The sequence below is a fragment of the Pogona vitticeps genome, chromosome 3, assembly GCF_051106095.1.
Source record: "Pogona vitticeps strain Pit_001003342236 chromosome 3, PviZW2.1, whole genome shotgun sequence".
Lineage (NCBI taxonomy): Eukaryota > Metazoa > Chordata > Lepidosauria > Squamata > Agamidae > Pogona > Pogona vitticeps.
In genome coordinates this window covers 197,374,255-197,401,044 of record NC_135785.1, presented here as the reverse complement: position 1 = coordinate 197,401,044, position 26,790 = coordinate 197,374,255, and the positions used below count along the sequence as shown (strand labels likewise).

General features: G+C 40.6%; 1 protein-coding gene across 5 annotated transcripts in view; it reads right to left on the bottom strand.

Annotated features, from left to right (window-relative positions):
- KDM6A (lysine demethylase 6A) overlaps window positions 1-26,790 on the bottom strand; it is a 192,183-nt gene that overhangs the window by 114,243 nt on the left and 51,150 nt on the right. For all 5 annotated transcript variants that reach the window (XM_020783901.3, XM_020783903.3, XM_020783902.3 and 2 more), the window contains 2 exons: window positions 11,033-11,091; window positions 8,174-8,294 (listed from right to left, as the gene is read on the bottom strand). In XM_020783901.3, coding sequence (XP_020639560.3) covers window positions 8,174-8,294; window positions 11,033-11,091 — 180 coding nt within the window. The remainder of the gene's footprint in view (window positions 1-8,173; window positions 8,295-11,032; window positions 11,092-26,790) is intronic.

Below are 26,790 nucleotides of genomic sequence, written 5' to 3'. Positions count from 1 at the left end.
AATTAAGAGACTTCGCCTTCAGAGTTCTTAACTGGTGCTGTGATTGCAGTAACTGTCACTGATGTGACCTCTGCAAGGGATTAAAAAGTACTGTTTGGGTACCTGCAAAGCTACAGAAAATAGGATGTAAACTGTAGAAACTGTATTACACAGAAATAACAAGCCCTCTGTGGCACTAGTCATATTTCATCATTCACTGATACTGTCTATTTCTTAAATATTTCTACTATTTTATTTCAGTATAGTTCAAAACTACCAGAATCACCAATGCATAAAAGTACTTAACTGTAGAAAGCAAGGACATCTTCAAACAGTTACTGGAAATCATTTTTAGCTAACACATAAACTATTTTGATATACAGACATTAGAATTTTATATTTTTCATTTCTGAATTGATAATAAATTGTGATTCTTGGTTTAAGAAACCTGGCAAGTGTATCCATCATTAAAAATATGACAACTCTGACATGAACTTACTGTAGTGGAAAGCCATATCCTAGTTGAGAACAACTTTCAGAGATGGCTTTCTTAACTGATAGATTTAGGTGTGATGCCTGATCCTGAAAGCTAACTTTTGTTCAGCTAACTAGAACACAGAAAGTTTTGCTTAGTCAAAGTTCTGGCAAGCTCCATCTGGCTGGCATGTTAAGGGTTAAGGTGGGAGGATATGCAGCATGTGCTTCTAAATCAACTCATTAGTTTGCTCTCCAGAGTCCTTAAAAAACTGGAATTCATTTATTTTAAAAGAAAAGGGGCTTAAAAGTTCTCTCTTTCACTCTACACTACTTAATCAAAACAAGAGAACACCTTAAATAAACCGAATAAAAGAAGATGAACAAAGCAATAATTTTTGCATAATATGTATAAAACAGTCCTGGTATAAATCAGTGGTTCTTAAACTTGGGTTACTCAGGTGTTTTTGGACTGCAACTCCCAGAAGCCTTCACCAGCAGCTGTGCTGGCTAGGGTTTCTGGGAGTTGCAGTTCAAAAACACCTGAGTAACCCAAGGTTAAGAACCACTGGTATAAATGATCATATGTTCACACCAAATGTTTTTCCTACAGTTATATTTTCCCTGCCATATAACTATTGCAATATGAATACTAAAACACATCAATAATAGTTTAATTGAGCACAAACACTTATTAATTGCTGGAAAATGGCAATCAAATAGCATCACCACCATGGAGGTTCTGAGGTGAGGAAATATTTCTAGCCCCATGCTCTGGCTTTTAACCTCATATCCTTCTTTAACCTCTCAGCATACTGCAGCCTCTATATTCATTTATTCACACACACACAAGATGCAGCCGGAAGCAATGAAACTTCAGGGAGGTAAGAGTTCTTGTAGAGGTGTGCTCTGAGGTTTTGTTGTTGTACTCAAACCTCTGGAATTCTCCAAGAATTCCCCAGGGAAGACTCTAGGAGTTCCAGCCCGCAGACACCTACATCTTGCTCACTTGGAGGAGGGACTACTGGCCACACCCTTTCTTTGTGGTACTGATATCAAACCTCCCTTTGCTTGTCACTTGATGAATTTAGGTAATTATCTCTTTAAATCACCACAGAAATAAAGTATCTTTAATAACCTTCATTTAATTCTTCTTTCCATGCCACCAACCTTTAACTATTCCTCTGTGTGTATATTTACCCTTTAACTTATGCCCTTATAACATTCTGCACACAGACAACGCCTAGCTACTGAATTCAGCACCACATAGCTTGAATACAGCTAATAAGGTTTTACTAAGATAACAATGTTAAAAGAATATTGTTTATTCCTAGGCTTTAAGTTTATTCAGCACACTTCCTCATTCTACTTGTCACCCCTTCTTCTCAAACTCTTTCTCAGATTTGTTGCTCAGGCTGCTCTCTCAGACTCCCAAAGCACCCTCTCTCCAATCTCTCTACACCAGACTCCTCAAAAATATCAACAATACTCCACTTCCAATCTTCTCACAGGTAATCATCGATCATTTCACCAAAATTCCACACTCCTCACTCTTTTATTCCCATCATAAACTTATCAAATCATATAAACAATAAAAGGTAAAGGTAAAGGTTCCCCTTGACAATTTTTGTCCAGTCGTATTCGACTCTAGGGGCTGATGCTCATCCCTGTTTCCAAGCCATAGAGCCAGCGTTTTGTCCGAAGACAATCTTCCGTGGTCACATGGCCAGTGCGACTTAGACACAGAATGCTGTTACCTTCCCACCAAGGTGGTCCCTATTTATCTACTTGCATTTACATGCTTTCGAACCGCTAGGTTGGCGGGAGCTGGGACAAGCGACGGGAGCTCACTCCGTCGCGTGGATTCGATCTTACGACTGCTTGGTCTTCTGACCCTGCAACACAGGCTTCTGCGGTTTAGCCCGCAGCGCCACCACGTCCCTGCGATATAAACAATACATTTAAACATAACCATGCATCACACCTACCTCTGAGGTTGCACTTGTTTCTTAGGCCTTTCCTCCCAGTGTCAATTTTAAAAAGAACCTGTGCCAAATTGCCAGGGTTAGGTTGACAAGTGAGGCCGAATGTATGCTGCCCTGCTTGTTGACACAGAAAATGATAATTGTATTCTCCATGCATATTTGTATTGTGGGACCCCAAACAATAGGCTTGAACAGTCTGAAGACCTTCCAAACTAATAGCATTTTAAGAACACTGATGTATGGTACCTGTCCTCCATTTGAGACCAAAGGACACTGATGATGCTTGAAGTGAGCCTCTCAACCAGTGAGAGCAGTAACTATTGTGATTGCTGTCACTGCCACAGCAGGCAAAAGATCATTCCAGCAAGGAAGTGATGTGGCCTTGTCTTTCAACAAACAAGAGTTGACAATGGACTGTGAGAGCAGCATGCTTTTCTTGGAGTGGTTCATGAAGCAGGATGCCCTTGTCAGGGCGGTCTCTGAGCAGCCTGAATTGGGACAGGAGGCACCTTTGAAGTGGACGTGCATAGTTTGCCATGTGGTAGAACGTTTGCAGTTGCTGCCATGTGGCCTAGAAGGACCTAAATGATTCCAGCAGTCGAGTGATGGAAGGAAATGATCCCAGAAGTTACCCAGATAAGGATGAGCATCTTGTCCTCTGGGAAGAAGGCTCAGACCACTACAGAGTCCAAAACTATGCTGATGTGTTTGAGCTGAAGTGAGACTGTATTTGCGAAGGCTTTCATGGCCAGGATCTAATTGTTGTTGTGGGTTTTTCCGGCTCTTAGGCCGTGTTCTGAAGGTTGTTTTTCCTAATGTTAGGCCAGTCTCTGTGGCCGGCATCTTCAGAGAACAGCACTCTGTGCTCTGGTGCAGTTTGTTTGGGAGTTGAGTATTTATGGCTGTGACATCAGCTTTTGTCCTTTTCAGGAGATGGGTGATTATGGTGATCAGTGTGTTTTTGTTGTGGGTGTATTGTTGTGATAAGGAAGAGATGATCTGTCACTGTGATTGATGGGTGTTGTTAGCTGGTCTTTTGTGTGTAGTGATCACTGGTACTTGTGGCAGTAGCTGAACATGCCCTAAAACAAGCTGGACATGAAATTCTATTTCAAAATACCGAAATACTGGACAACACCAGCAATCATTATGTTAGACTACACAGGGAAGCCACTGAAATCCACAAACACCAGCAGAACTTCAACAAAAAGGAGGAAAGTTTGAAACTCAACAAAACTTGGCTCCCAGAATTGAAAAATACAGCATGCAAAAGGTCAACGAACTCGACCCAGCCACAAGGACCGGTGATCACTACACACAAAAGACCAGCTAACAACACCCATCAATCACAGTGACAGATCATTTCATCCTTATCACAACAATACACCCACACAAAAACACACTGATCACTATAATCACCCATCTCCTGAAAAGGACAAAAGCTGATCTCACAGCCACAAATACTCAACTCCCAAACAAACTGCACCAGAGCACAGACTGGTGAAACGTTAGGAAGAAACATGGCCAAAGAGCCCGAAACACTCACAACAACCATGAAGTGAGACTGTTTGACTCTGACAAGGAGACCAAGGGAAATAAGAATGGATGTACTTCCACGTGTGGAACTGTAGAGGTCATCTCTGGACAGTGCAAGGTTAAGTTAGTTAATAATGCAGAGATGAATATGGATGCCCAGTGTGTGGACATGAGCTGCCTCTGCTGCCGTGTACTTGGGAAAAATGGGGTTACTTACCTGTAACCATGGTTCTTCAAGTGGTCATTCTGTGAATGGTAGCAAAGCTAAAGGGAAGCGCATGGAATTGGTAAACAGAAAGGCCAAGGGTGAAGATGAGGAAGTACCAATGTCTGGAGCAGAAGGAAAGTCAAAGTATGCATCCTGGAGGTCCATGGTGGTAAACTAGCCCTCACCCCCTAGGGTGAAAGAGAGGTACTATAACTATCAGGGTAATCATGTGGGACCTTGGGGTGATGGATGAAGGCACTGAGGGCATGGAGGTTGAGAATGAGACAGACAATAGTATCTCATTCTGCAACTAGGAAACGTTCTGGGAATGGGTTATTTTAAGAGAAGACAGAAGATTTCATCACATAGGATAGGCAAAGATGGGGTGATATAAACATGGTCTGTCAATGAAGGAGAGGTGAAATTATCAAGTATCCTCCTGTGATCAAGAGTAAGACCCAGCATCTGAAATAACGCTGTCTAAGTTGAAGGATATTATTAGAGGCAATCTCCAAAGGGTCACCCTTGAAGGTGGTGAAAAGGACAAGTAGTTAAAGCACTTCTTGGGTCTTCAGTAATCCTTCTAGGTGAAGCAAGTCCAGTGTGGCTGGTTGGATTGATTTCCTCTGTGAAATTAAAAAGGAGAAGGTACAAAGCTGTCTTTGAGGAAGGGAAGTGGTGGAAAATGCCAACCCTGGTTACAAAACCATGAAGGATATGACTTTGAATACAATAAGATGCCTTTTGTCTGTGATCAAGCTTGGCATCTGCTGTAGAACAGTCCTGTGGGAAGAGACCAGAGGAGTGGAGCCTTGAATCACTCTCACACGTGGTTTTCGTAGCATGATGACTATCATCAGAGTCTTCAGTTCACAGTCTACTAGGTGACGTGCCACGGTGATCTGTTGATCCCCAGAACCAGAAGGCTCAATGTAACAGATTACTGCTGCATGGTGACTGTTGTCTGGAAGCTTATCTAGTATGGGTGTTACATATTTCCCAAGAAGCTGCTGATAGGCCCCCATAAAAGCCTGGTAGTCAGCAATGCATAAGACAGCACAGAGGTGGAGCAGATTTTCTTGCCAAGGGAGTCTACTTTTGCTGCCTAGGGAGCCTACTTAATCCTAGTTTTGCCTTGAGCTGTCTCCACAATTATTCAGGTGGTAGATGTTTAAAGAGGAATCTACAGTTCTTTCTACAATCTGGTAAAGATTCTCAAAGTTCCTCAACATAGAGGTGATGAAGAAGAGTGTGAGCCAAGAGTCCTGAGCAACAAGAAGGATTAATGGCACGACTAGGAAGATGACAGCGGTTATGCCATTCATTCCAATCCAATGGTCTGCACAGAGTTGCTATGCCATGAACAGGTGATGGCATCATCCAACAATACATTTGGCAATGGTGGTGTTGGTTGAGGCAATGATACAGAACAGGATGAGGCATAATCTTATCCCCTATAATCAGATGAGGTGGGAGCCAGAGAGGCTGGAATGGTGGGAATCTTGGGTTATTGAGAGACTGGGAATAAGCTGTTCATGTCAAAGCTGTATTCAATGACTTTACCCATGAATGTGAGGGGACACTTAGTGCAGGTCACAGTATCAATGGCTGGATCTGCTGGAAGACTGTTATCAAGGCCAGAGGATGTGGAGGCATCTCTGGAATTTGCATTTGGGAAGTCTCACAAAGTTGAAAACACTCTGCAGGTTGGATTTGATTTTAATCATAATACAAATGTTCAAATTTTTTAATGAATTAAATGGAAAATATATATTCTAATTTAAAGAGAGTCCCCTGGACTGCAAAGAGAACAAACCTACCCATTTTGAAACAAATCAACCCTGAGTGCTCACTGGAAGGACAGATCCTGAATCTGAGGCTCCAATACTTTGGCCATCTCATGAGAAGACTACCTGGAAATCATCCTGATGTTGGAGAAATGTGAAGGCAACGCGAGAAGGGGACGACAGACGACAAGATGGTTGGACAGTGTCACGGAAGCTACCAACATGAATTTGGCCCAACTACGGGACACAGTGGAAGACAAGAGGGCCTGGCATGCTCTGGTCCATGGGGTCACAAAGAGTCGGACACGACTGAATGACTAAACAACAATCTAAATCATGATTTAAATTAATTCGATTTTTATGCACCCTGACTCCCTGGAACTGTGGGGGGAGGATAGTGATTGTGGCATCTGCCCAAGTCATAAATATTCATATGCTATCTGCATAGACCGATGGGAGTGCTGGAGGGGCAGAGTCACGAGATATAAGAGACTCAGCAGGAGGAGTTTTTTAGAAAGAAAAATAGAGAGTTAAGAGTTGAGGAGATTGGGTGGTGGGTGGTGGCTGAGCGGGATAAAGAAGAATGTTTAAGAGTTAATATTGCTTATTCTATCAACATCTGTAACAATAATTTCTATTTGGTTCTTTTAAAATGACATATGGCTTGGACATCTATCATTAATAATAGGTAATGTTGATGTAATCAACTGGTGGCAGCTGAGGGGCACGTAGCGCGAGTTCTTAGTGCGGTGAAACAAACAGGGGCCACAAGGGAATCATGACAGTGATGATACAGAATGCATGGACTATATTGCTTATACCAGCAATAGGGATCCTTTCAGATGTACCCTTAGGGGGCATAGTGATATGACAGCAATGGCGTGGATTATGAAGAAGCTGGGAAGCATAAAGAGGTTGGTGCTGAGAAGACACCAACCAGTATCAGGACTGAAGTCTTTGAGTGGACAGACCAAGATGCACTCCATCATGGCAAACAGGATCAGTACTACAGAACAAGAGGAATATTATCAAGGCAATAATGGTATATGAAAAACAGTCATCGGTCACAAGGAGCTGGTAGATATGAGCATGGAGAGCAATTTGACTAGAGATGGCCCAGAAGCCTCAGTGGAATGTGAGGTTCCTGTCTAGAAAAGCAATGATGAACTTGAGAATGAGATAAAAGCTGAAGCAGATTTCGAGATTGAGAGAGCAAAGAGCATAAGGTGCTGGTGACCAGGATTGAGCTCAGGAAGTAAGTAAAGACTCAAAGAACTTGCCTCCGAAGTAGGAATTGATAAGCCGGCCCTACAGGGCCATAGCAATATCAAAAGCTTCCGACTGTGGCTGCTCTGTAGTGGATATAGTGGGAGTAGAAAAAACTGTGACCTAATGTTGAGTGGATGGTAGTTCTGATGACATGCTGGGTCCCATGCGTGTTGTTAGAGAGGGCTTTGGGATAGGCTGCAGGCTACTGTCAATGTGGAAAAGAGAGCACGATGAAGGATGAATGACTCAAAACATTTCAGAGAAGTCACACTGTGTACATGCACAGTTCCCTAAATGAGACTGTAAAGGTTCTTTCTTAGATGCTTTCTGCTAGAAGCAAGTATGACTGTATCTGAATAATCTAAATAACAATACACTTTATCATTTTTATTCCTCCTTAGTTTAACTTCATATGTTCAATACTATATTTAAAGAAAGCAATTCACTTTTGTAATTCTTATCCTACACAACCCATGGCATATAAATTAAATATAATCAAATGGAAAAATCAGTCAGCACTACTTGTCAATTCATCAGAAACATTTTGTTTATTGATCATCATCTATGTAGACTGTTATATAGGGTATGTTCAAATCAAAATATTTCAAAATAGTATTTATCTTCTCCATTATTACATAGCTCTTGTAACTCTACCCATTTTATGTGGAGATCCTGTGCACATGCTCTCACAATTCCCATAGAAATCAAAAGCAAAGCTGAAGGATATCACATTTATTTCAATATAAAACCAAAAGAAAACTACAAGAGAAAAAGCCAGTTATTCACAGTCCCCTCTTGATATCACCTGTAGAAGCAAGTAAAAACTGTTTGGCATGATAAAGCGGAGGCAAACATAAACGTTTGATTGTAGTGCAATGAGAAATATGTACAATCTGAAGCACGCTGCAGCCATAGTCACACACACAAACTCTTACCTTAAAACTAGATTCAAAATCTGTATTCACTTTGAACATAAGCCCAAGTCGTAAATGAATTTCCTTGGCGCGGCAAAAGCTGGGATCAACATAAAGCACCTCCCGAAATGCTTTAATTGCCCTGGGAGGAGAGGGGAATACACACTGAATTTTCAAACTACAAAATTTTAGATTAAATATTTGCTACAATTAACACGGTTACTGAAATTTTTTTACAGCACTTTAAAAAATAAGTACATTGGGTTCTGACCATCCACACAATATACAATCTTAATATCTCTGCTCTTTCTATGTGCTTGGAAGGTAATAAAACAATACCGCTAGCTGTGATCTAGGTAACTTAGCAATAGAACATTTAATCAGTTCTTTGATTCCAGCAATCATTTCAAAAATTCTTTTTGAGTATTATGTCTATTTCTGTGATATTTTTTCTATCTTAGAACAATAATCTGTCAAATCTACTATTATGTATTAGCAGCAAATGAACTCTGGGAACATTGTGAGAAGACAAGATTCTATGGAGAAGACAACAATGTTGAAGGCAGCAGGAAAATACAGGATGTATTGAACAGGGCTGTTGAGGACAGAATATTTTGCAGATTTCTCAGTCATAAGGTCACTGTAAGTCGAAGGTGTCATGACAACATGTAATAACAACTGCAAATAAACATGAAGACCGAAAATATTCCTGTCATCAAGGAACAAGGTACAGATTTCAATCCAATCTTCAGTTTTATAAAATATAACTGATGACAGATTTCTTGAAAAAGCGTGCCTACTAATTAATTATAAGTAAAACATACTGGCTGAAAAACCATTGATGTAATTATGCCTATGGAAGGCTGACAATGTCATCAGCAGGGGCAATTTTTTAAAAATTAAACACTTCCTACTCCTGTCCCATGGCTTCCACAGCTGCTATGTCATCCTTTTCATTGTGGGGAAACTGTAGGAGTCACAGGATGAGAGAAAGAAGTCTTTAATCACTGAAAATCGCAGCCAGCAGGATGCGATTACTGCTGCCAGCAATTTTTGGCAATTGAAGACTTCCTTCTCCAATTCTATGATTCCCAGGTGATAAATAAATTACATGGGGGCTGTGGGAGCCATGGGAAGGAAGTCTTCAAATTATACATCAGCATGTTGTTTCTCAGAGATACATAAGGAAAGACCATCATGATGCATAACATCTTGCTCAAAACAGCAAAAGTGTAAGTAATAATATGCTCTATGGGTTTCAAGTAGCTATACGCCTCCTTCCTTAATCTATGTTTCTATTCTTGTTCAAAGAACTGTGCAGTAAAAGTGCCATACATGGTCATCAGAAGCAGCTAGAAAACATGTTAAATTAGGAAAGAAAAACAGATTCTCTCTGGCGTAGGGAGTGTCTGCCTATGTAGAGGATGCACATTCTAAAATATAAAATACAGGTATTAGCGTCAGCTAAAGAGACTCTTGGACTATGTGGTCAACTTCCTCCATGTTGCACAATAGTTCTTCTGCAATACAGAGCCAAAATCTAGAAAAACTCATTTTACTATTATTGGACAGTACACCTGCTATTCCACCTTTGTTCTCAAATACACATTTTCTCTTCCAATTTACAGACAGAGCAGCCATAGCAGTCCTCATTTTCTTCAACCAATTTTATGTTTTATTTGTTAATTAGGCAAATAATTTCTATAAGACAAAGATGAAAACTCAGCATTCTAGATGCTAAGTGTTTTTCAATTTATCTCTGTAAATCTGTTATATTTTAGTGTCCCTGTTTAGACATGAAACAAAATCAAATTTTAGCAATATGTGAACAAGCTTAGTGTTCCTCTGTTGTGGTTGCAGAGAGGACTGGAAACACCTTTTTTGTTCTTTCAACTTACTCTGATTTATTGTTATGTCTCAGAGAGCCACAGACCAATTCATTTAACTCTCACCCACCAGAATTGGACACTTTAGTCTCCCAAAGCCTTGAGCTGTTGCAGGAATTAAAACCTACAATGTAGGTATTTTGCCGCATCATCACATGAACAGCTGTAACGAATGCACTCCAACTTTTCATCACTGGCCATGTGTTTTATCACCTTGACTTTTTTCAATAAACCACAATTTAAACCAAAAGAGTAGAATTCAGTTTAGATGGGTGGGGAATGAATGAATGAATGAATGAATGAATGAATGAATGAATGAATGAATGAATGAATGAATGAATGAATGAATGAATGAAGGTGCGGAACCTGTAGACTTTAAAATGTTGTTAATTTCTAACTCTTAACAGACCTAGTTAGAAGCACTAATGGAGAAGATGAGAGAATTTCAATTTAGAGTTTTTTAGAGTATACCATCTGGGCTAGAGATGGAGCCACAAGTTCCCCATCCCTAGTTTAAACTAACCAAAATCTAAAGTAACCGAAACTCCACCATGGATGTAACAAGAAACTTTGGACATCTGAGGAGGGGAAGGAACCACAATAGATTCCAAGTCTCATGAATACCTGTTCATACTTTGATCCAGGTCAATGTGAAGTTTTATAGCCTTGAGTGGTACAACATTGTTCCCTAAATGCTAGAATACGACTTTCAGCATGCCAACCACTGGCCATGATGGGAACTGTAATCCAGGGAGACTCCAGACTTTAAACCACTGCCATAGTTAAAAGCAGTTTTAAAATTTTTTATAAAGCTTTCATTATTTTCCAACTTCATTCACAATATCCATAAGGTCAAAATGAAACCATACTGAAACAGTGGCCTTATTAATTTATGTAAAAGGGACACAAGCTCTTCAATGGTATACATGTTATCACAATCCCAGCATTTTTAAAAAAATCACAATATAGAAAAATGAAATTTTTTTACACTTACCATTGAAATGCATTGTAATGGAAGTAGACCAGGCCAAGGCCATACAAAAAGGCAGCATTCTGTAAAATGAAAAGAATAATTTTTCAGGATAGTACATATGGAAGCACAGGAACTTGCACTGTCCGTTTCATCATGCCTTCAATATTGAAAAAAAACCTGTCCACTTTCTAGAATAGCCACACTTCATTCAGACACTTACTATAGAACATCTACATGGCACATTCATCAAATTATTGTTGCAGTGTCTTGTACTTTTTAAAGAGTACAACATATAATTCATTTATTATTGAAAGAAGGGTACAGTAATGCAATTTTTCACAGGCACAGTATTTCTTTGTGCCACCAGTCAACTTCTTCTAAGAAGCAGTAATGGTTATACTAGGCAAGTCAGTCTGTCACCATATTTTATCCTACTTATTAGTACCACTTCATCAGTATTTTTAGTCAACCCACACTCATGTTTTGTCTTTTTAAAGAACAAGAGAAATGCTACAGCAGTTATAACAGAAAGCACTTAGCACATAAGTAGTACCATACCTTCCCATCCAGTCAGTGCCATTTTCCAACCACATGTTTTGTTTCTTGGATTACCTCTTACAAAGCAATGAAAGCATTTTAACCTATTTTTGTAAATATAACTGCAATAAAATATTTCATGATATAATAATAATCTCAGAACTGCAGAGCTAGAAGGGATAATCAAGTCCAGCTCCTGCAAGGAGGCACAGTGGAGAATCAAACTCACAACCTCTGGCTCTGTAGCCAGCTACCTAAATCACTGAACTATCACAGTTTTTCAAACCAAAGTATTGATTAAAATTAAAATTAAAATGACAAACTCATATTCACTGTCAACACCTAGACATGAATATCACTTCTCAGTCCAGTTCACTAACTACTTCACTGACTACTGTGAGAATGAACTGGTGGTATTAGAAAATCAAATATCCTTATGCTCTTGGAAGAAAAAGCTGGATATGAAGTAAATAACTTCTGTTTAAAAACAAGCTGAGGCAGGAAGTACATACAACTCTCACCCTATTTCACAAACCCCTCATGCTTGACAGGACTATGACATCAACACATGGCTTCAAATACTCTGGTCAAGTACAGCAAAACATGGGAATGACTACAGTTGTACTGGGCCCAAAGAGTGCTCAGAAAGAAGCAAGCTAAAATGTAACATAAGAATGTTGGTTGCAAGATTTCTCTGAATTCTTAATGGATATGTTCTCTTAGCTTCCCAGTTCCAAAACTTAAGCAACCGAGCTGATGAATCTCAGACACAAGTACAGTAACTGGTATGGTACTTGTTTTGAATGAAGTGATTCCTCACTGGGCAGCTTGGGGATGCTCCCAGTTCTGATGCTATCTCTTGTAACCCAAGTGACCTTAGTGCCACAGAACTATTCACCAGCTTTCCCTGGTTCTTCAGATGCAGTATTTTCTAGTAGAGATGGACACAAGCTGAACTATGAACCGAAAAACCATCAAACTGGGCTGGTTTGCAGTTCGGTTCATGTATTCCATTTTGTCAAAATGAAACGCCAAACTTTTTTTTGTCCAGTGCTCCATTTTGCTTCAGCAAATCAGATGCCTCACTTCCTTCTCACTCTCCCCTCACCTCCCTATCTGGTCCTGCCTCCTCCTCCTCTTTCTTCTCCATCACTGCTATCTTCAGGGACAGCATCTCTGCTTCCCTACCAGGACCTGGGTCAGCTGTCTATGCACATGTGCACACCCATCTATCACTTGATAGGGCAGAGCATGTGCAGACAGCTGGTCTGGCTTCCCAGAGGTCAGGCCACCATCCCTAAAGATGGTAGCGGTAGACAAGGAAGAGGAGGAGACAACAGGACCAGGAAGGGAGATGACAGGGGCAGCAGGAAGGGGGTGAGGATTTTAGGTTTTCCTTCCCCACAGGCTTATTTTTCTGAGGTTTGTGGGTAGCCACAAACCACCCCAATTTGAGTTTTTTTTCCGGTTTGTGCCTATTTTTCCTAGGTGTCACCAGGTTGAATTACTGCTAAATCCTGTGTGTGGTTCTGCCCTACAAAATATTCTGGAAATTTCCACAAGTACCAGCTGCTAAATTTTTGGCTAGTTTGACCAAGTGGCACCATATGAAATTACTTTAGAAGGAGCTACACATATTGGTTACCTAATCAGCACTAAGCCCAATTAAAGGTAGCAACTTGAAGAAATGCCTTCTCCCATTTAAAACTGTCTATCCATTACTGTCTCCACCTCTGCATGTCTTCTATATGGTAAATCAATGGTTCCCAATCTTGGGTAACCCAGGTGTTCTTTGACTCCAACTCCTAGAAACCTTCACCACTAGCTGTGCTACCTGGGGTTTTGGGGAGCTGCAATCCAAGAACACTGGGGTTACCCAAGGTTTGGAACCACTGTGATAAATGTGTCTATGAGGGGTTTCTCTGTTGCGGTGTAATCACTCAAATGTCCTCCCATAGTATATTTACCTAGCATATATGTATACTTCCTGGTGCCAGCTTTTTTTTTCTTTTATTTGCACAGACCCTCCCCCAATTTTTAAAATGAGGTTTATGCAGTCTGTGTTTATCACTGTTTTAAGCTCCTCAATTTTACTACCTTAAGATTATAGATTCACACAGAACATCTAGTTCATATGGGTATTTTCCTATATCCTAAAAACTACTTTGGGGTAGACACACAATTTAACACTAAACACTGATATCCATAACTGGTTTATCAAAATGCAGTTTGCTAGTATGTCACATGGCAGGCAGGCTATTCCTCAGTTGTTCATTCATGTAAATGACAGGTAACTGTAGCTTCTCCATTCAAAGATTTAATTTCTATATCATGAAAATTCTGAACATCTCAAAACAGCAATAACAACTTTATACAGGAATTAAATGTGTTCACTGCATTAAGTGCTTGAAGTGAAGCAGTGGCTCTACGAGGTAACCCAAAATGCTAACAACTTGCTACAACCCAATACTGAAGATGAGAAGAGAATAAATTTGGTGGTAAATACTTCCATAATTACACAGAAAACGGGATGGCAGAAGATGTTTCAGAAAATGCTAAAGCCTGCAGAAGCATAGAAAAAAGGTGAAAATTAATAGTGCAACGAGTCAAAAATGCTGCCCAACAAGAACTGTTCATCAAAGCATGTCAGCTATGTTTTCAATGTCCTACTTAGACAGGAATGACTGGCTCAAACAGCGGACAAGAACATCCTTTTAGAAGAGAGGACGCTGCAATGTTCTGCTAAAAGTTCCAGTTTAGAATAGAAGAAGAGCCAGGCTGGGTAAGACGAAAGTCAGAGCTAGTCTAGCATTCTGTTTACACCACAGCCAATTACATGCTTATGGGAAGTCCATCACAAGACTTTGAGTAGAGTAGGACTCCCATATCCATGGGACCCTATTGTGGTCAGTTCTGATCTTGAAAATTTGTACTGCATTTCTATTTTTTCCATGTAATATTTTTAGTACCTGTATTTTCATACTGTAGATAAATAAATCTGTGAATACTAATCCTGTGGATAAGGGGTCCTACTCTACAACTGTAATTTCCATCTCATGTGCCTCACAACTTGTCAGAAACAAATCTTGGTCAATCAGAGATGGCTTGCATCTCTAGGAGCTCAGGACTGATACTATAGAGGAGCCCTCTTCTAGCAAGAGGAGGGAAATTTTCAGGACTCTTGGTCACTAAAAGAAGAGATCTGAGAGAGAGAGAGAGAGAGAGAGAGAGAGAGAGAAGAGGGGACTGACAGATCCCAACCATTTCCATCAAGGTTGGAGGCACAAAACCCCATTCAGTATTCTGAGGTTTCCAGTGGCTTGAGCACCGAAAAAAAGTTCCTTCTCTATTCATCTTTGAACCTACTGAAAACACCTGATTTTTTTTTCAGCTTTTCACATAAGAAATTATTTCTAGAGGAGGTAGATTACAGAGATTCATTAAAAAGTCAAGACACCATGTGTGAGAAATCTGTTCAATATATACTGTTACAAAAAAGCTTTGAATAGTTTGTTTGAGTGACATGAATTATTTGGAATCTAATTTAATGGGCAAAAGCTTATTGAAGTAAAGTTAAACCACAAAGCAGGATGAAGTGCTAAGGAATGTCAGACATAAGCTTTCTGAATTCTGTCCCACAATTTTGCTTTATCTTTCAGGTTCCTCTGTCACTGCCAATTAACATATCAGAATATAAGTGACCAGAAGCCATACAACCAGCTGTATATATGTAGTTTATCCTCCATGCACAAAAAAACCTGACTGGGGTATTCATCCAATAAAGTGTGATTAGGTGAATGAGGTTTTTATGACTAAAACAAGTAAACCAGTGAAGCAATGCAGTCTGGAAGTACTTGTGTTCCTAGTCTCTGCAGCTACTATACTGTACTTAGTACAGCAGTTTTTGGAGAGTGCAATGTTAAATCTGTATAGCTAGAAGGAAAATGTCAGGCACTGGCTTCTCCAGCACCCTCTACCTTTCTCCAAATGCATTTAATTTCTACTAAGCACTCTTATGTACTCAAAAATCAATCACAAATTTTAAGTGAGTCAAAAGAACTAAATAACACAGCCTAACAGTTTCCTTTTAAAAGTAAGTACTCATCTCTGCACTCTTGTTTCAATTTACATCACGATTACAAACCAGTTTCACAACACAGTGTTTCTACAGAAGCTGTCTATAAAACTTCTCTCTTCGTACTAAGACCAGAAGTAGGAACTCACATTAAGATGCACAGGAATAGTGTAGAAAAGTATTGCAGGACAAAAGTCATTATAGGAAAACAAGGAAAGAGGAAGCACCTACACCGTTATTTCCAACTTTCTAAGTCCAACACAGCACTCCTCCATTTGGTATAAGAATTGATGATAACCCTTCAGCACTCTCTATGAATGGCATAACAAATTATAAAACCATCAGGCCCTTCATACAATCCATGTCAGTTCTATTTCAAAAGAACTGCTATTCAATTCATCAAAAAAAAAAAAACCCACACAATTTTATGAATGTGGGATGTTGTGTTTCTGTATCCACATTTCAAAACACCAGGAAATGGCCTGATATTGCTGCACAATATTGTGCCCATACTGCCAGCAGGAAAAAGGATGCTAAACTTTACATACCCTGTTTCCCCAAAAATAAGACCTAACCTGAAAATAAGTCCTAGTATGATTTTTCAGGATGCTCATAATATAAACCCTACTCGCAAAATAAGCCCCAATTAATTGAAACCCCGCCCTCCACCACCGTGCAGCATTGTACAGCAACCAGAAGAAGATGACATGACTGTATTTGAATAAATGTAGATTGCTGAACATGAAAAAAACAAAGCATCCCATGAAAATAAGTCCTAATGCATTTTTGGAGCAAAAATTAATATAAGACCCTGTCTATTTTCAGGGAAACATGGTAGCAAAGGGAAGACTGAATGTTGACAACACCAATGGCAGCAGTCAGGATTATCTATAGGAGACCTTCTCATGTTCACAGAGTGACACAAAGGGAGGGAAAATTCCAGAAGCTGTCTTCTTTATCCATCAGTTAACAACTCCTTACTCAACAGAAGCATTTGACTCTAGATGAGTCTTTGCTTTTTTAGTCTTAGTATTTTTTGAATGGGAATCTGAACTCACTTCTTCCTCTTTTTCTGAGTAGAGGGTGAAGGTTTTGAACTTGATTTAGAAGTTGGAGGCCTATCCTCAATATCAAGGGCAAGGGATCGTGTTAATTGGCTGGGGAGGGGTAACTGAGAGGAGAGATCTCTCAGGTCCTTCTAGAGTGCTTCCATATGGGTTTCTTTCAAGGACACTTTACAAATGGAGATGTCAGGAACTGAAGTGGTATCTTTGGTGATTTTACCAACTGCCTGTAAGGATTTCTCCCACAAATTTGAGTACAAGTGGGACTGCTGGTTTGTGACAGCAACCTTTATAAATATGCAGCAGATCAAACAACTGTGTGCATTTGAAGTCCCTTACTGAAGCAGTATAGGCACTTAAAGTGGCTGTCAGTGAGAAGGCTTTTATTGTTGCTACTAACACACTTTTTTAATGGGTCTGACAGTGCCATAAAAAGATGGGGAGAGTCATTGACAAATGACAAGTATGTTACTGGCAAATATAAGAATACAGTGGTGCCTCGACTTACGACCATAATCCGCTCCAGGAGATGGACTTAACTCGAAACGGTCATAAATCTAAGCATCATTTCCCATAGGAAGGTATTGAAACCCCATTAATCTGTTCCAAATCACCCCCCCTCCAAAATCACTGCAAGACTCATTGGAAACGTGATTAATCCCTTCCAGCTGAAGGGGAGGGGAAAGAAAAGCAATCAAGTGTGCAAGACCCTTTGGAAATGCACAGAAAACAAATGGAGCAGGTCGGAAATGCACAGAAAACAAAGGGAACAGGTCGGAAATGCGCAGAGAACAAAGGGAGAAGATTGGAAATTCAAAGAAAACAAAGGAAAAAGCAAGGGAAGCATGTAAGACCCTTGAGAAATGGGGGGAAACCCCAAAAACAACCAAATCCCCCAAGACCCATCAGAAATGGGGGAAGCCAAAAAACAAACCCCCAAGACCCATAGGAAATGGAGGAGAAAACAAACAAAAAGCAACTAAACTCCCCAAGACCCATTGGAAATGGGGGGGGGACACCAAAAAACGAACAACCCCCACAAGTGTATTTGCGAAGTGCTACTCCTGTGCTCTGAAGATGCCGGCCACAGAGACTGGTGAAATGTTAGGAAGAACAATTTTCAGAACAAGGCCAAAGAGCCAAAAAAACCCACAACAACAATTAACACCCCAAGACATATCACAGCACAGAAACATAGCCCCCCCCAAGCCCAAAAGCATGCTGCAAAACCCACCCAGAACAGTTTTTGAAAGTAGAAAGCAGCATCTTACCAGGCAGTCTGAAGCCTCCTCTGATCGCACACTCTCTAACTGCTGTGGCAAAAGAGCTACAAAGAAGCAGCCTTGTCGTCACCTACAGTTAGCCCTTTGAATTTCCTGCCTTCCCCCCCCTCCGCCTTTTTCTGTTCATAAGTGGAAGCTCCAGCCGCAAGTCAAAGCAAAATTTTGCGGCTGGAGCTGGTCGTTAAGTCAAAATGGTCGTAAGTAGGGACATTCATAAGTCAAGGCACCACTGTATAACAAACATATCTGATTTTTTTTTATTTAGAATGAAGAATGAAGAGAGGGTGAAGAGATAAAAAGTAAAGAACTATACATAATGTAAATCTTATGTAAACTGAGGAGAAATGTAAGGGCTCCTAAGCTGTTCTCTTAGCAGCAGCAAAAAGGGAACTAAAGGCTTGATGCAGAGTGGGAAGCATGTGTAGTGGAGTGTCTTAACACTTTCCTTAGGCTCTGGAAGTTCCAAGGTTATTTCTGCAACTGTGAAAGGAAAGCATCTGTGTAATTTCAAGAGACTGGGCTAGGGCACCTCCCTTATGAGGAAAGGCTACTGTGTTTGGGGCTGTTTAGTCTAGAGCAGGGGTCTCAAACATGCGGCCCGGGGGCCATTTGCGGCCCCCCAGATGATAGTTTGTGGCCCTCGCTTTGCCTGCCCCCCCCAAAGCGCCCACACATCCTCTGCTGTCAAGAGTAAAAAAAAAGCCTTGCCTCGCTCGCCGGCTCTCTCCCAAGACAGTGCCTCTTGCACCCTCCATTCGGAACTGCAGCCTGCCAGCCAGCCCACCTGTCTGTCAGCTAAAGAAACTCCTGGGCGGCTTCCTCGGGCTCTTGCTCCGCTTGGCGGAAAATCTGATGCGGCCCAGCCTCACCCAGACTCTGCCTCCAGTGGCCCTCAAGTAAATTGAGTTTAAAACCCCTGGTCTAGAGAAAGGCACCTGAGGGAGGACATGATAGAGATATATAAAATTACGCAGGGGCTGGAAAGAAGGAAGCTCTTTTCCCTCTCACACAATACCGGAACCAGGGACATCCACTCAAATTGAGTGTTGGGAGAGTGATAACAGACAAAAGATTTCTTTACTCAACGTGGTGTTAAGTCTGTGGAACCCCATGCCACAGGATGTGGTGATGGCATCTCGCCTAGATGCCTTTAAAGGGGGATTGGACAGATTTCTGGAGGAAACGTCCATCACAAGATACAAGCCACGATGCAGATGTATAATCTCCAGGCTTAATAAGAGGGTACTTCAAAATGCCAGATGCAGGGGAGTGGTATCAGGAGATAGGTATCTAGGTGTCGCGTGTGCTCCCAGAGGCATCTGTTGGGGCTACTGTGAAATACAGAAAGCTGGACCAGATGGGCCTTTGGCCTGATCCAGCAGGGCTCTTCGTATGTTCTTATGAAAGCTTGAACAGCATGCCCATACAGACACTGACTTCCAGTGTCAACCACTGCAAGTCTAAGAGAACCGAGTGTGGCATTGCTGTTGTTGTTTAATTGTTTAGTCGTGTCCGACTCTTCATGACCCCATGGACTAGAGCACGCCAGGCCCTCCTGTCTTCCACTGCCTCCCGGAGTTGGGTCAAATTCATGTTGGTAGCTTCAATGACACTGTCCAACCATCTCATCCTCTGTAGTACCCTTCTCCTCTTGCCTTCACACTTTCCAAACATCGGGGTCTTTTCCAGGGAGTCTTCTCTTCTCATGAGATAGCCAAAGTATTGGAGCCTCAGCTTTAGGATCTGTCGTTCCAGGGACTCAGGGTTGATTTCTTTCAAAATGGATAGGTTTGTTCTCATTGCAGTCCAGGGGACTCTCAAGAGTTTCCTCCAGCACCATAATTCAAAAGCATCAAATATTCTGTGGCCAGCCTTCCTTATGGTCCAACTCTCACTTCCATACATCGCTACTGGACAAACCATAGCTTTGACTATGCGGGCCTTTGTCGGCAAGGTGATGTCTCTCTGCTTTTTAAGATACTATCTAGGTTTGTCATCACTTTCCTCACAAGAAGCAGGCATCTTTTAATTTCGTGTCTGCTGCCACCATCTGCAGTGATCATGGAGCTCAAGAAAGTAAAATCTGTCACTGCTCCACATCTCCCCGTTCTATTTACCAGGAGGTGATGGGACCAGTGGCCATGATCTTGGTTTTTTATGTTGAGCTTCAGATGATTTTTTGCGCTTTCCTCTTTCACCCTCATTAAGAGGTTCTTTAATTCCTCCTCACTTTCTGCCATCAGAGTAGTATCATCTGCATATCTGAGGCTGATATTTCTTCCAGTATGCCCATTTCCTCCCATTACATTTAATCTTTATTCAAGCTTGGGATTCCTCCAGTCCAACCTTTCGCATGAGGTATTCTGCATATAAGTTAAATAAGCAGGGAGACAATATACAGCCTTGTCATACTCCTTTCCCAATTTTGAACTAATCAGTTGTTCCATATCCAGTTCTAACTGTTGCTTCCTGTCCCACATATAGATTTCTCAGGAGATAGATAAGGTGATCAGGCACTCCCATTTCTTTAAGGACTTAACATAGTTTGTTGTGCTCCACACAATCGAAGGCTTTTGTGTAAATGAAGTAGAAGTAGATGTTTTTCTGGAACTCTCTGGCTTTCTCCATAATCCAGCACATGTTACCAATCTGGTCTCTAGTTCCTCTGCCCCTTCAAAATCCAGCTTGTACTTCTGGGAGTTCTCGGTCCACATACTGCTGAAGCCTACCTTGTAGGATTTTGAGCATAACTTTGCTACCGTGTGAAATGAGTGCAATTGTACGGAGTTGGAGCATTCTTTGGCACTGCCCTTCTTTGGGATTGGGATGTAGACTGATCTTTTCCAATCCCCTGGCCACTGCTGACTTTTCCAAACTTGCTGGCATATTGAGTGTCGCACCTTAACAGCATCATCTTTTAAGATTTTAAATAATTCAACTTGAATGCCATCACCTCCACTGGCCTTGTTGTTAGCCGAGCTTTCTAAGGCCCACTTGACTTCACTCTCCAGGATGTCTGGCTCAAGGTCAGCAACCACACTATCTGGGTTGTCTGGGTGCTGCATGTGTTGCTCTCAAACTAACAGCATATGGGCCAAGGTTTGACAAATTATCAGCATGCATACAACTTCAAAAATCACATTGTGCAAAAGTTGCCAAGTTGAGTATCCCTTATCAAAAAATACATGCATATAATTATTTTAAAAGTTTGTATAAATTACCTGGCTTGTATTACTTTAATATTTGTTTCCATTTACTAAAGTTAATGGTTATTTTTTATTGAAAAATAATCATTAACTTTAGTAAAAGGAAACAAAGTGTGTGTATCATTGAAAGTTCTGTTATGTTTTGAAGACAAAAGGTGATGATTATTTCAGACAACTGTATGAGTTGTTTTTTCTAAACTAAAACATCAGTATTCAGATTTAATTGCAGTGTTGGCACTTCGAAAGAAATAATTTGGTTTGTGTCGCCATTTGGGCACTCGGGCTCAAAAAGGTTAGCCATCACTGCCTTAGAGGGATCTTTGACCTGGAGTACTGCTTCATCAGTCACAAGTCCTGTGCTACTAGATCTCAAGTTCTATGCTCAAGATGTCATCCTTATTTTCAAAAATTGAATATAGGGAGAAAGCTCCAAAACAACTATTTGTTCTTGAAACTAAGCTGAGGTTTGAACATAACTGAAATTAAGGATGATGACAAAATATTACCAATAATTCTAACATTGTGTTCTGTATTGTTCATATCAAAATTGGAAATTGGGGAAATATAAAAAGATGCTATAATAATCTTTTGCTGAAGTTATTTTTGCTGAAGTGACTTTTTTAATATATCTGTATACTTATTGTTCTTCGCTTTAATATTGGTTCCTAATCTTGGGTAACGTAGGTGTTCTTGGATTGCAACTCCCAAAAGCCTTCACCAGTAACTACACTGGTCAAGTTTTCTGGGAGCTGCAGTGAACATGTGATACCCAAGGTTGGGAACCACTGGTCTAATGCTTTTGAAGTTATTTCATCAGAAGCGGAATGACACTTTGCAAATGACTCCCCCACTGAGGAGATACTTCCCCTATAGAGTAGAATTAAGAAAGTAGGAATCAATTCTATCATTAACAGTGCATGGTAATGAAAAGTAAACCACAAACAACAAACTGAAACATAAAGTAACTCCAGAGAAACAGAAAGGTAAAGAAACAGAAAAAATTGTGAAAAGTCCCAGAATATCATTCCAAGAAGTCCTGAACACAAAACCCAAATTCACAGAGAAATCTTGTGTACCAAGTGGGAAAAATGACTTCCAGTGTCCCCCAAGAATCTAAATTTACATGAAAAAAAGATAAAACTCTGTGCCTAGTGATATGTAGAAAATCAGTACCTATAAGAGCAAAATATTTATGTGAGGAACATTTATGTGAGGATAAGCCCTTCCAGCACCCTAAATGTTTTATAAAACCTTTTCAGGTCAGGGAATGGCTCACAAAATCCCCATGTGCCTTCTAGGGGAGGGGTCCCCAACCCCCACTCCGCAGCCCGGTGCTGGTCCATGGCCATGGCAGGACAGGGCCGTGTAGACAGATTTCCCCCCCCTCACCCCAGCAAACCCCACCCGCACCCACAGGTGCCCTGCCCACTCACGAGCATGTTTCTCCCTTCTGTAAGCTCACTGCACCCCTTTGTGCATGTGTGTAAGTTTGCCCCACCCCTCCACAAGCACAGCCCGCCCCTTTGCGCATGCTCATGAGTGCGTTCTGCTCCATTGTGCATGAGTGCATTCTGCACATGCACACCCCTCCGCAAGCATGCCTTGCCCCTCTGCATGAGCACATGCCACCCCTTCCATCCGTGAACACGAGGGGTGCCCCCACAAATGGACCCCCCAAGCAATTCAAGACTCAGAAAAGATTGGGGACCACTGCTCTAGGGGACACGGAGTAAATTTCCCCATTTTCAAGAGGCTCCTACATCCCTAAGGCCCCTGCTCATTTAAAAAGAGAACTGGCCACAGAAGGTACTTCCCTCTAGTTTTGAAATAATTATTTCTGAGTGGGGTCAAGGAAGTGATTCTCCAAGTTACAGAAACATGCATATGTGGCCCAGACTTCGGGATCCTGCCCACCTCAATTGAAACAATGAGAAGCCTCAGCAGAACTCTTTGATCAAATACTATACAAGAAGAAACAAACTCATTGTACCTTGTGAGTGTACATCTTGCAAATTTGTCTGAGGGACTTATCTCATAAAATAGGTGGCATGGCAACCACCACATTGAATGAGCCCTAATCCCACTGCGAGATTTTCCCACAACATGATAAGCCAATTCTACCTTGTAATATCTAGACAGAGTATCTCTTAAAGTCTATGTACCCAAAGAAATCCTGATGAAAGGATACAAACATGTCTAACCACCAGAAGGTTTCTACCATCTGCTGCAATAACAACAGTAGGTTTCCAACGGATGAAGACAAAAAAATATTAGGGAGGGGGGAATGGACTACAATGATATATGAAACAGTCAGATGGCTTCTGGAATATGAGACACATCTAGCTGAAATACTATTTTTATTAGCATGGAAACAGGACTCTAAATATACACAATGTTGATACACAGTCAACCCTCGATTTACGAATGTCCCTACATATGAACTTTTTGATTTATGAACGGCTCCATTCGCAAAAATTGGCATCGCCCTTTCTCCCTGCCTTTGGAGCTCTATGACACTGTATAGTATTATGAAGAATATGTTGACATTAATTGCTGCCATCTGGTAATCCAGACTAATATTACTGATATTTTTAAAAATTTCAGCACTGCCTACATGTACTTTGTTGTCCACGTCACCTGCCTACTCATACATCATGTGGTATACTTCCCAAATGATGATATAGTACACTTTGTCAGTTGACATGCCAAGAGGCGAATACGGTACATATTCCAGCTGTTCCATCGATAACCATCTACTTTCTGCACTGTCAGCTGGAATGTCTGTGTTTGCGAGTGGAGGACAGGTCACAAGCTTGGCTGCTTCTATAAAAATCTGACAGTCACAGAGATTATAATGAAGCAGCAAAGTTTCCTGGGTTTTTCTGGTTTAATCAGCATCACATTTATCTTCCAATATCTTAAAGTCATCAAAAAATACTGGGCAGCAGAGTGTTTAAAAGGCATACATGAATCTAGCCAGACCCGTTCAGCTGTTTCTTCCCATGCTATGCCTAGTTCTTCCAATCTTAACGTAAACCTTGTTACTTGCCTGTAAAAAGATGTATGCTGAATCATAGATCAGATGTTCTGCTTTGACTGATCTGAGCTAGCAGTTCTCAGTCTGAGTTCAGCTCTTGCAAACATTCTGGTAGAAAAACAACCGAAGAGAAGCATATTGTCTGTTGGGATACACTTTTGCTAGGACTCCTGAGACAAGCATGTGTCTGTGTCTCATTTAAGCCTGAAACATGTTTGAGATTATGGAGATCTAGCCAAGAGATACTCTTCTATTCAAATGTTGTTCACAGACAAAGTCCAGATGACTGAAATGTTTGGTCTATCACATATACCACTATCTATATACCAAAAAACTGAACTCCAGAGTGAAGACCACCATTGCTGGTTAAGAAGTTTGTTTTAATACTGTACTTGCTTTCCTTTTTTTTCTTGTTCTTTTTAAATTTTACACTTTTGGTTTGGTTTCATGTGCCCTTAAAAAAATTCTTTCTATTATATTTCCATATTGTTGCAAACTATGCTGAACAATAGCATAGCATGAAAGGGAAGGAGATCAGCTTTGTAAAAAAAATGTCAACATAAATCCAACAGGCTATTTTCACCAATTACAAAACACACAAAATCTATCTAAAAAGTAAGATCTAAGCTTTCATTGGCATTAAGACTGCAATCCTACACATATTTAACTTGGAGTAATTCTTGTCGAAGTTAGACTTAGTTTTTGACAAAACATCTAAAGGTTTGCACTAAGAATTTTCCATTACGGTACTTTTGCTATATATCCATATTAAACAATAATGCCTACTATTTAAAATAAATCACAGCATCAACCGAGGCAGAACATAAGGGATACTTCTGTTTCTGAATTATGTGACGTATAAAAAGCATGTGTGAGAACTTGAAGGCATGTCCACAGAATGTGTCACAATCTCTTTTCTACAAGTATTAGTATTAGATTACAGTGGTGCCTCGCATTACGTTAATTCTTTCCAGCGAAATCGCTGTAGAACAAAAATGTCGTAAAGCGATTTTAAAAAGCCCATAGAAATGCATTAAAACCTGGCTAATGTGTTCCTATGGGCTGGAAACTCACCATCCAGCGAAGATCCTCCATAGCATGGCCATTTTCGCTGCCTGTGCAGCCAGGAATCCATCCCAGAAAACAGCGGGGCGGCCATTTTGTTTACCTGGCAGCCATTTTGAAACCGCCGACCAGCTGTTAAAAAATCATTGCTTTGCGAGAAACGGTTCCCGAAGCAGGGAACTGATCATCGCAAAGCGAAATTCCCCCATAGGGAACATCATTTTACGATCGCTTTTGCGACCGCAAAAACATCGACGTCAAGTGCTTTCGTCGTTAAATGGAGTGCTCGTCTTGCGGGGCACCACTGTACTTCCATTCAAAGACTGACAAATTGTGTCATACTTAAGCAAAAGACTTTTCCCACACACCAGACATATCCTGATACACAGTAACTTCCTGTACCTGTTGAAAAATCTGCTGCTCAGTCAGAGAAAATAGTGGCTGATCTCCGAAACAGCATACAGTGAACAGAAGGTGTGTAGAAATAAAGATAGGAATTGCAGGGTTCCACTTTTATGATCTCACATTCATTTTTATGCTGGGTGCCTTCCTCACCTGAGCTGCTCTACTTTATGTGTTTAAACCTCATGTACCAGAATGGGACATTTTATTCCCTTCTGGGTCAGGCTGTTAATGTCGAATTCACATAATATCAGAACTTCAGTTCAGGCATTCTGTGACTATCACATGAAGAGTTATACAGTACTGATATTGTCTCCATGTTTTAGCCACTTGCCATGTTCAGACTCCATTATTTCCCCACCAGCAAATCCATTGTTTTCTCTTGTTTATCACATCCTTTTTACATTTTCCATGTTATAAAATGTTCCCCATTTGAATTTTTTATTTTTTCCTGAGACACAATTTTTATTAAAATCCATTATCCCCAATGGGGAACATTTTATAACATGGAAAATGTAAGAAGCAATAGACATTCAAAATGCATTGTACTGTCTAAAAATAATGTCAGTAGGTTACGCAATTTAGCTGCTGTACTCCAAAGGAGGGGGCTAATAGAGTGGTCTAGGAGGTCCCTGGTTCATGATATTGCTTAGACAGAGATCAGGGCATGTTGACATCCCAGACCCACAGGAAAGCTAGAGTCCCACATTAGAATGTTTTGACTACGCATAACATCATAAGATATATAAACAGAGATTTCTACCATGTTTATGGAACATCTCAAAAGATGCATGAACCTTGGTTTTGCAAACAAAAGGAAAAGCTCTGCTTGGAGTGGGTGAGAATTATGAAATGTAATGTGACTTATACCATGATCAGATTTGTTTTTACAAATAATATGTACTGGAATAGAGATTTTTTAAGTGACTTGTATGACAGTTTATGCATTTTATAGCTTTTTGCTAAGGAAATAGCTTTAATACTGTATCCTTTGAAGCAGTGGTTCTTAACCTTTTTGAAAGAAACGCCCCCTTGAGCCATTGAGGAAGTTATCATCGCCCCCCTCCCCGCGGTGATGATATCTTATTTATTTATTTATTTATTTATTTA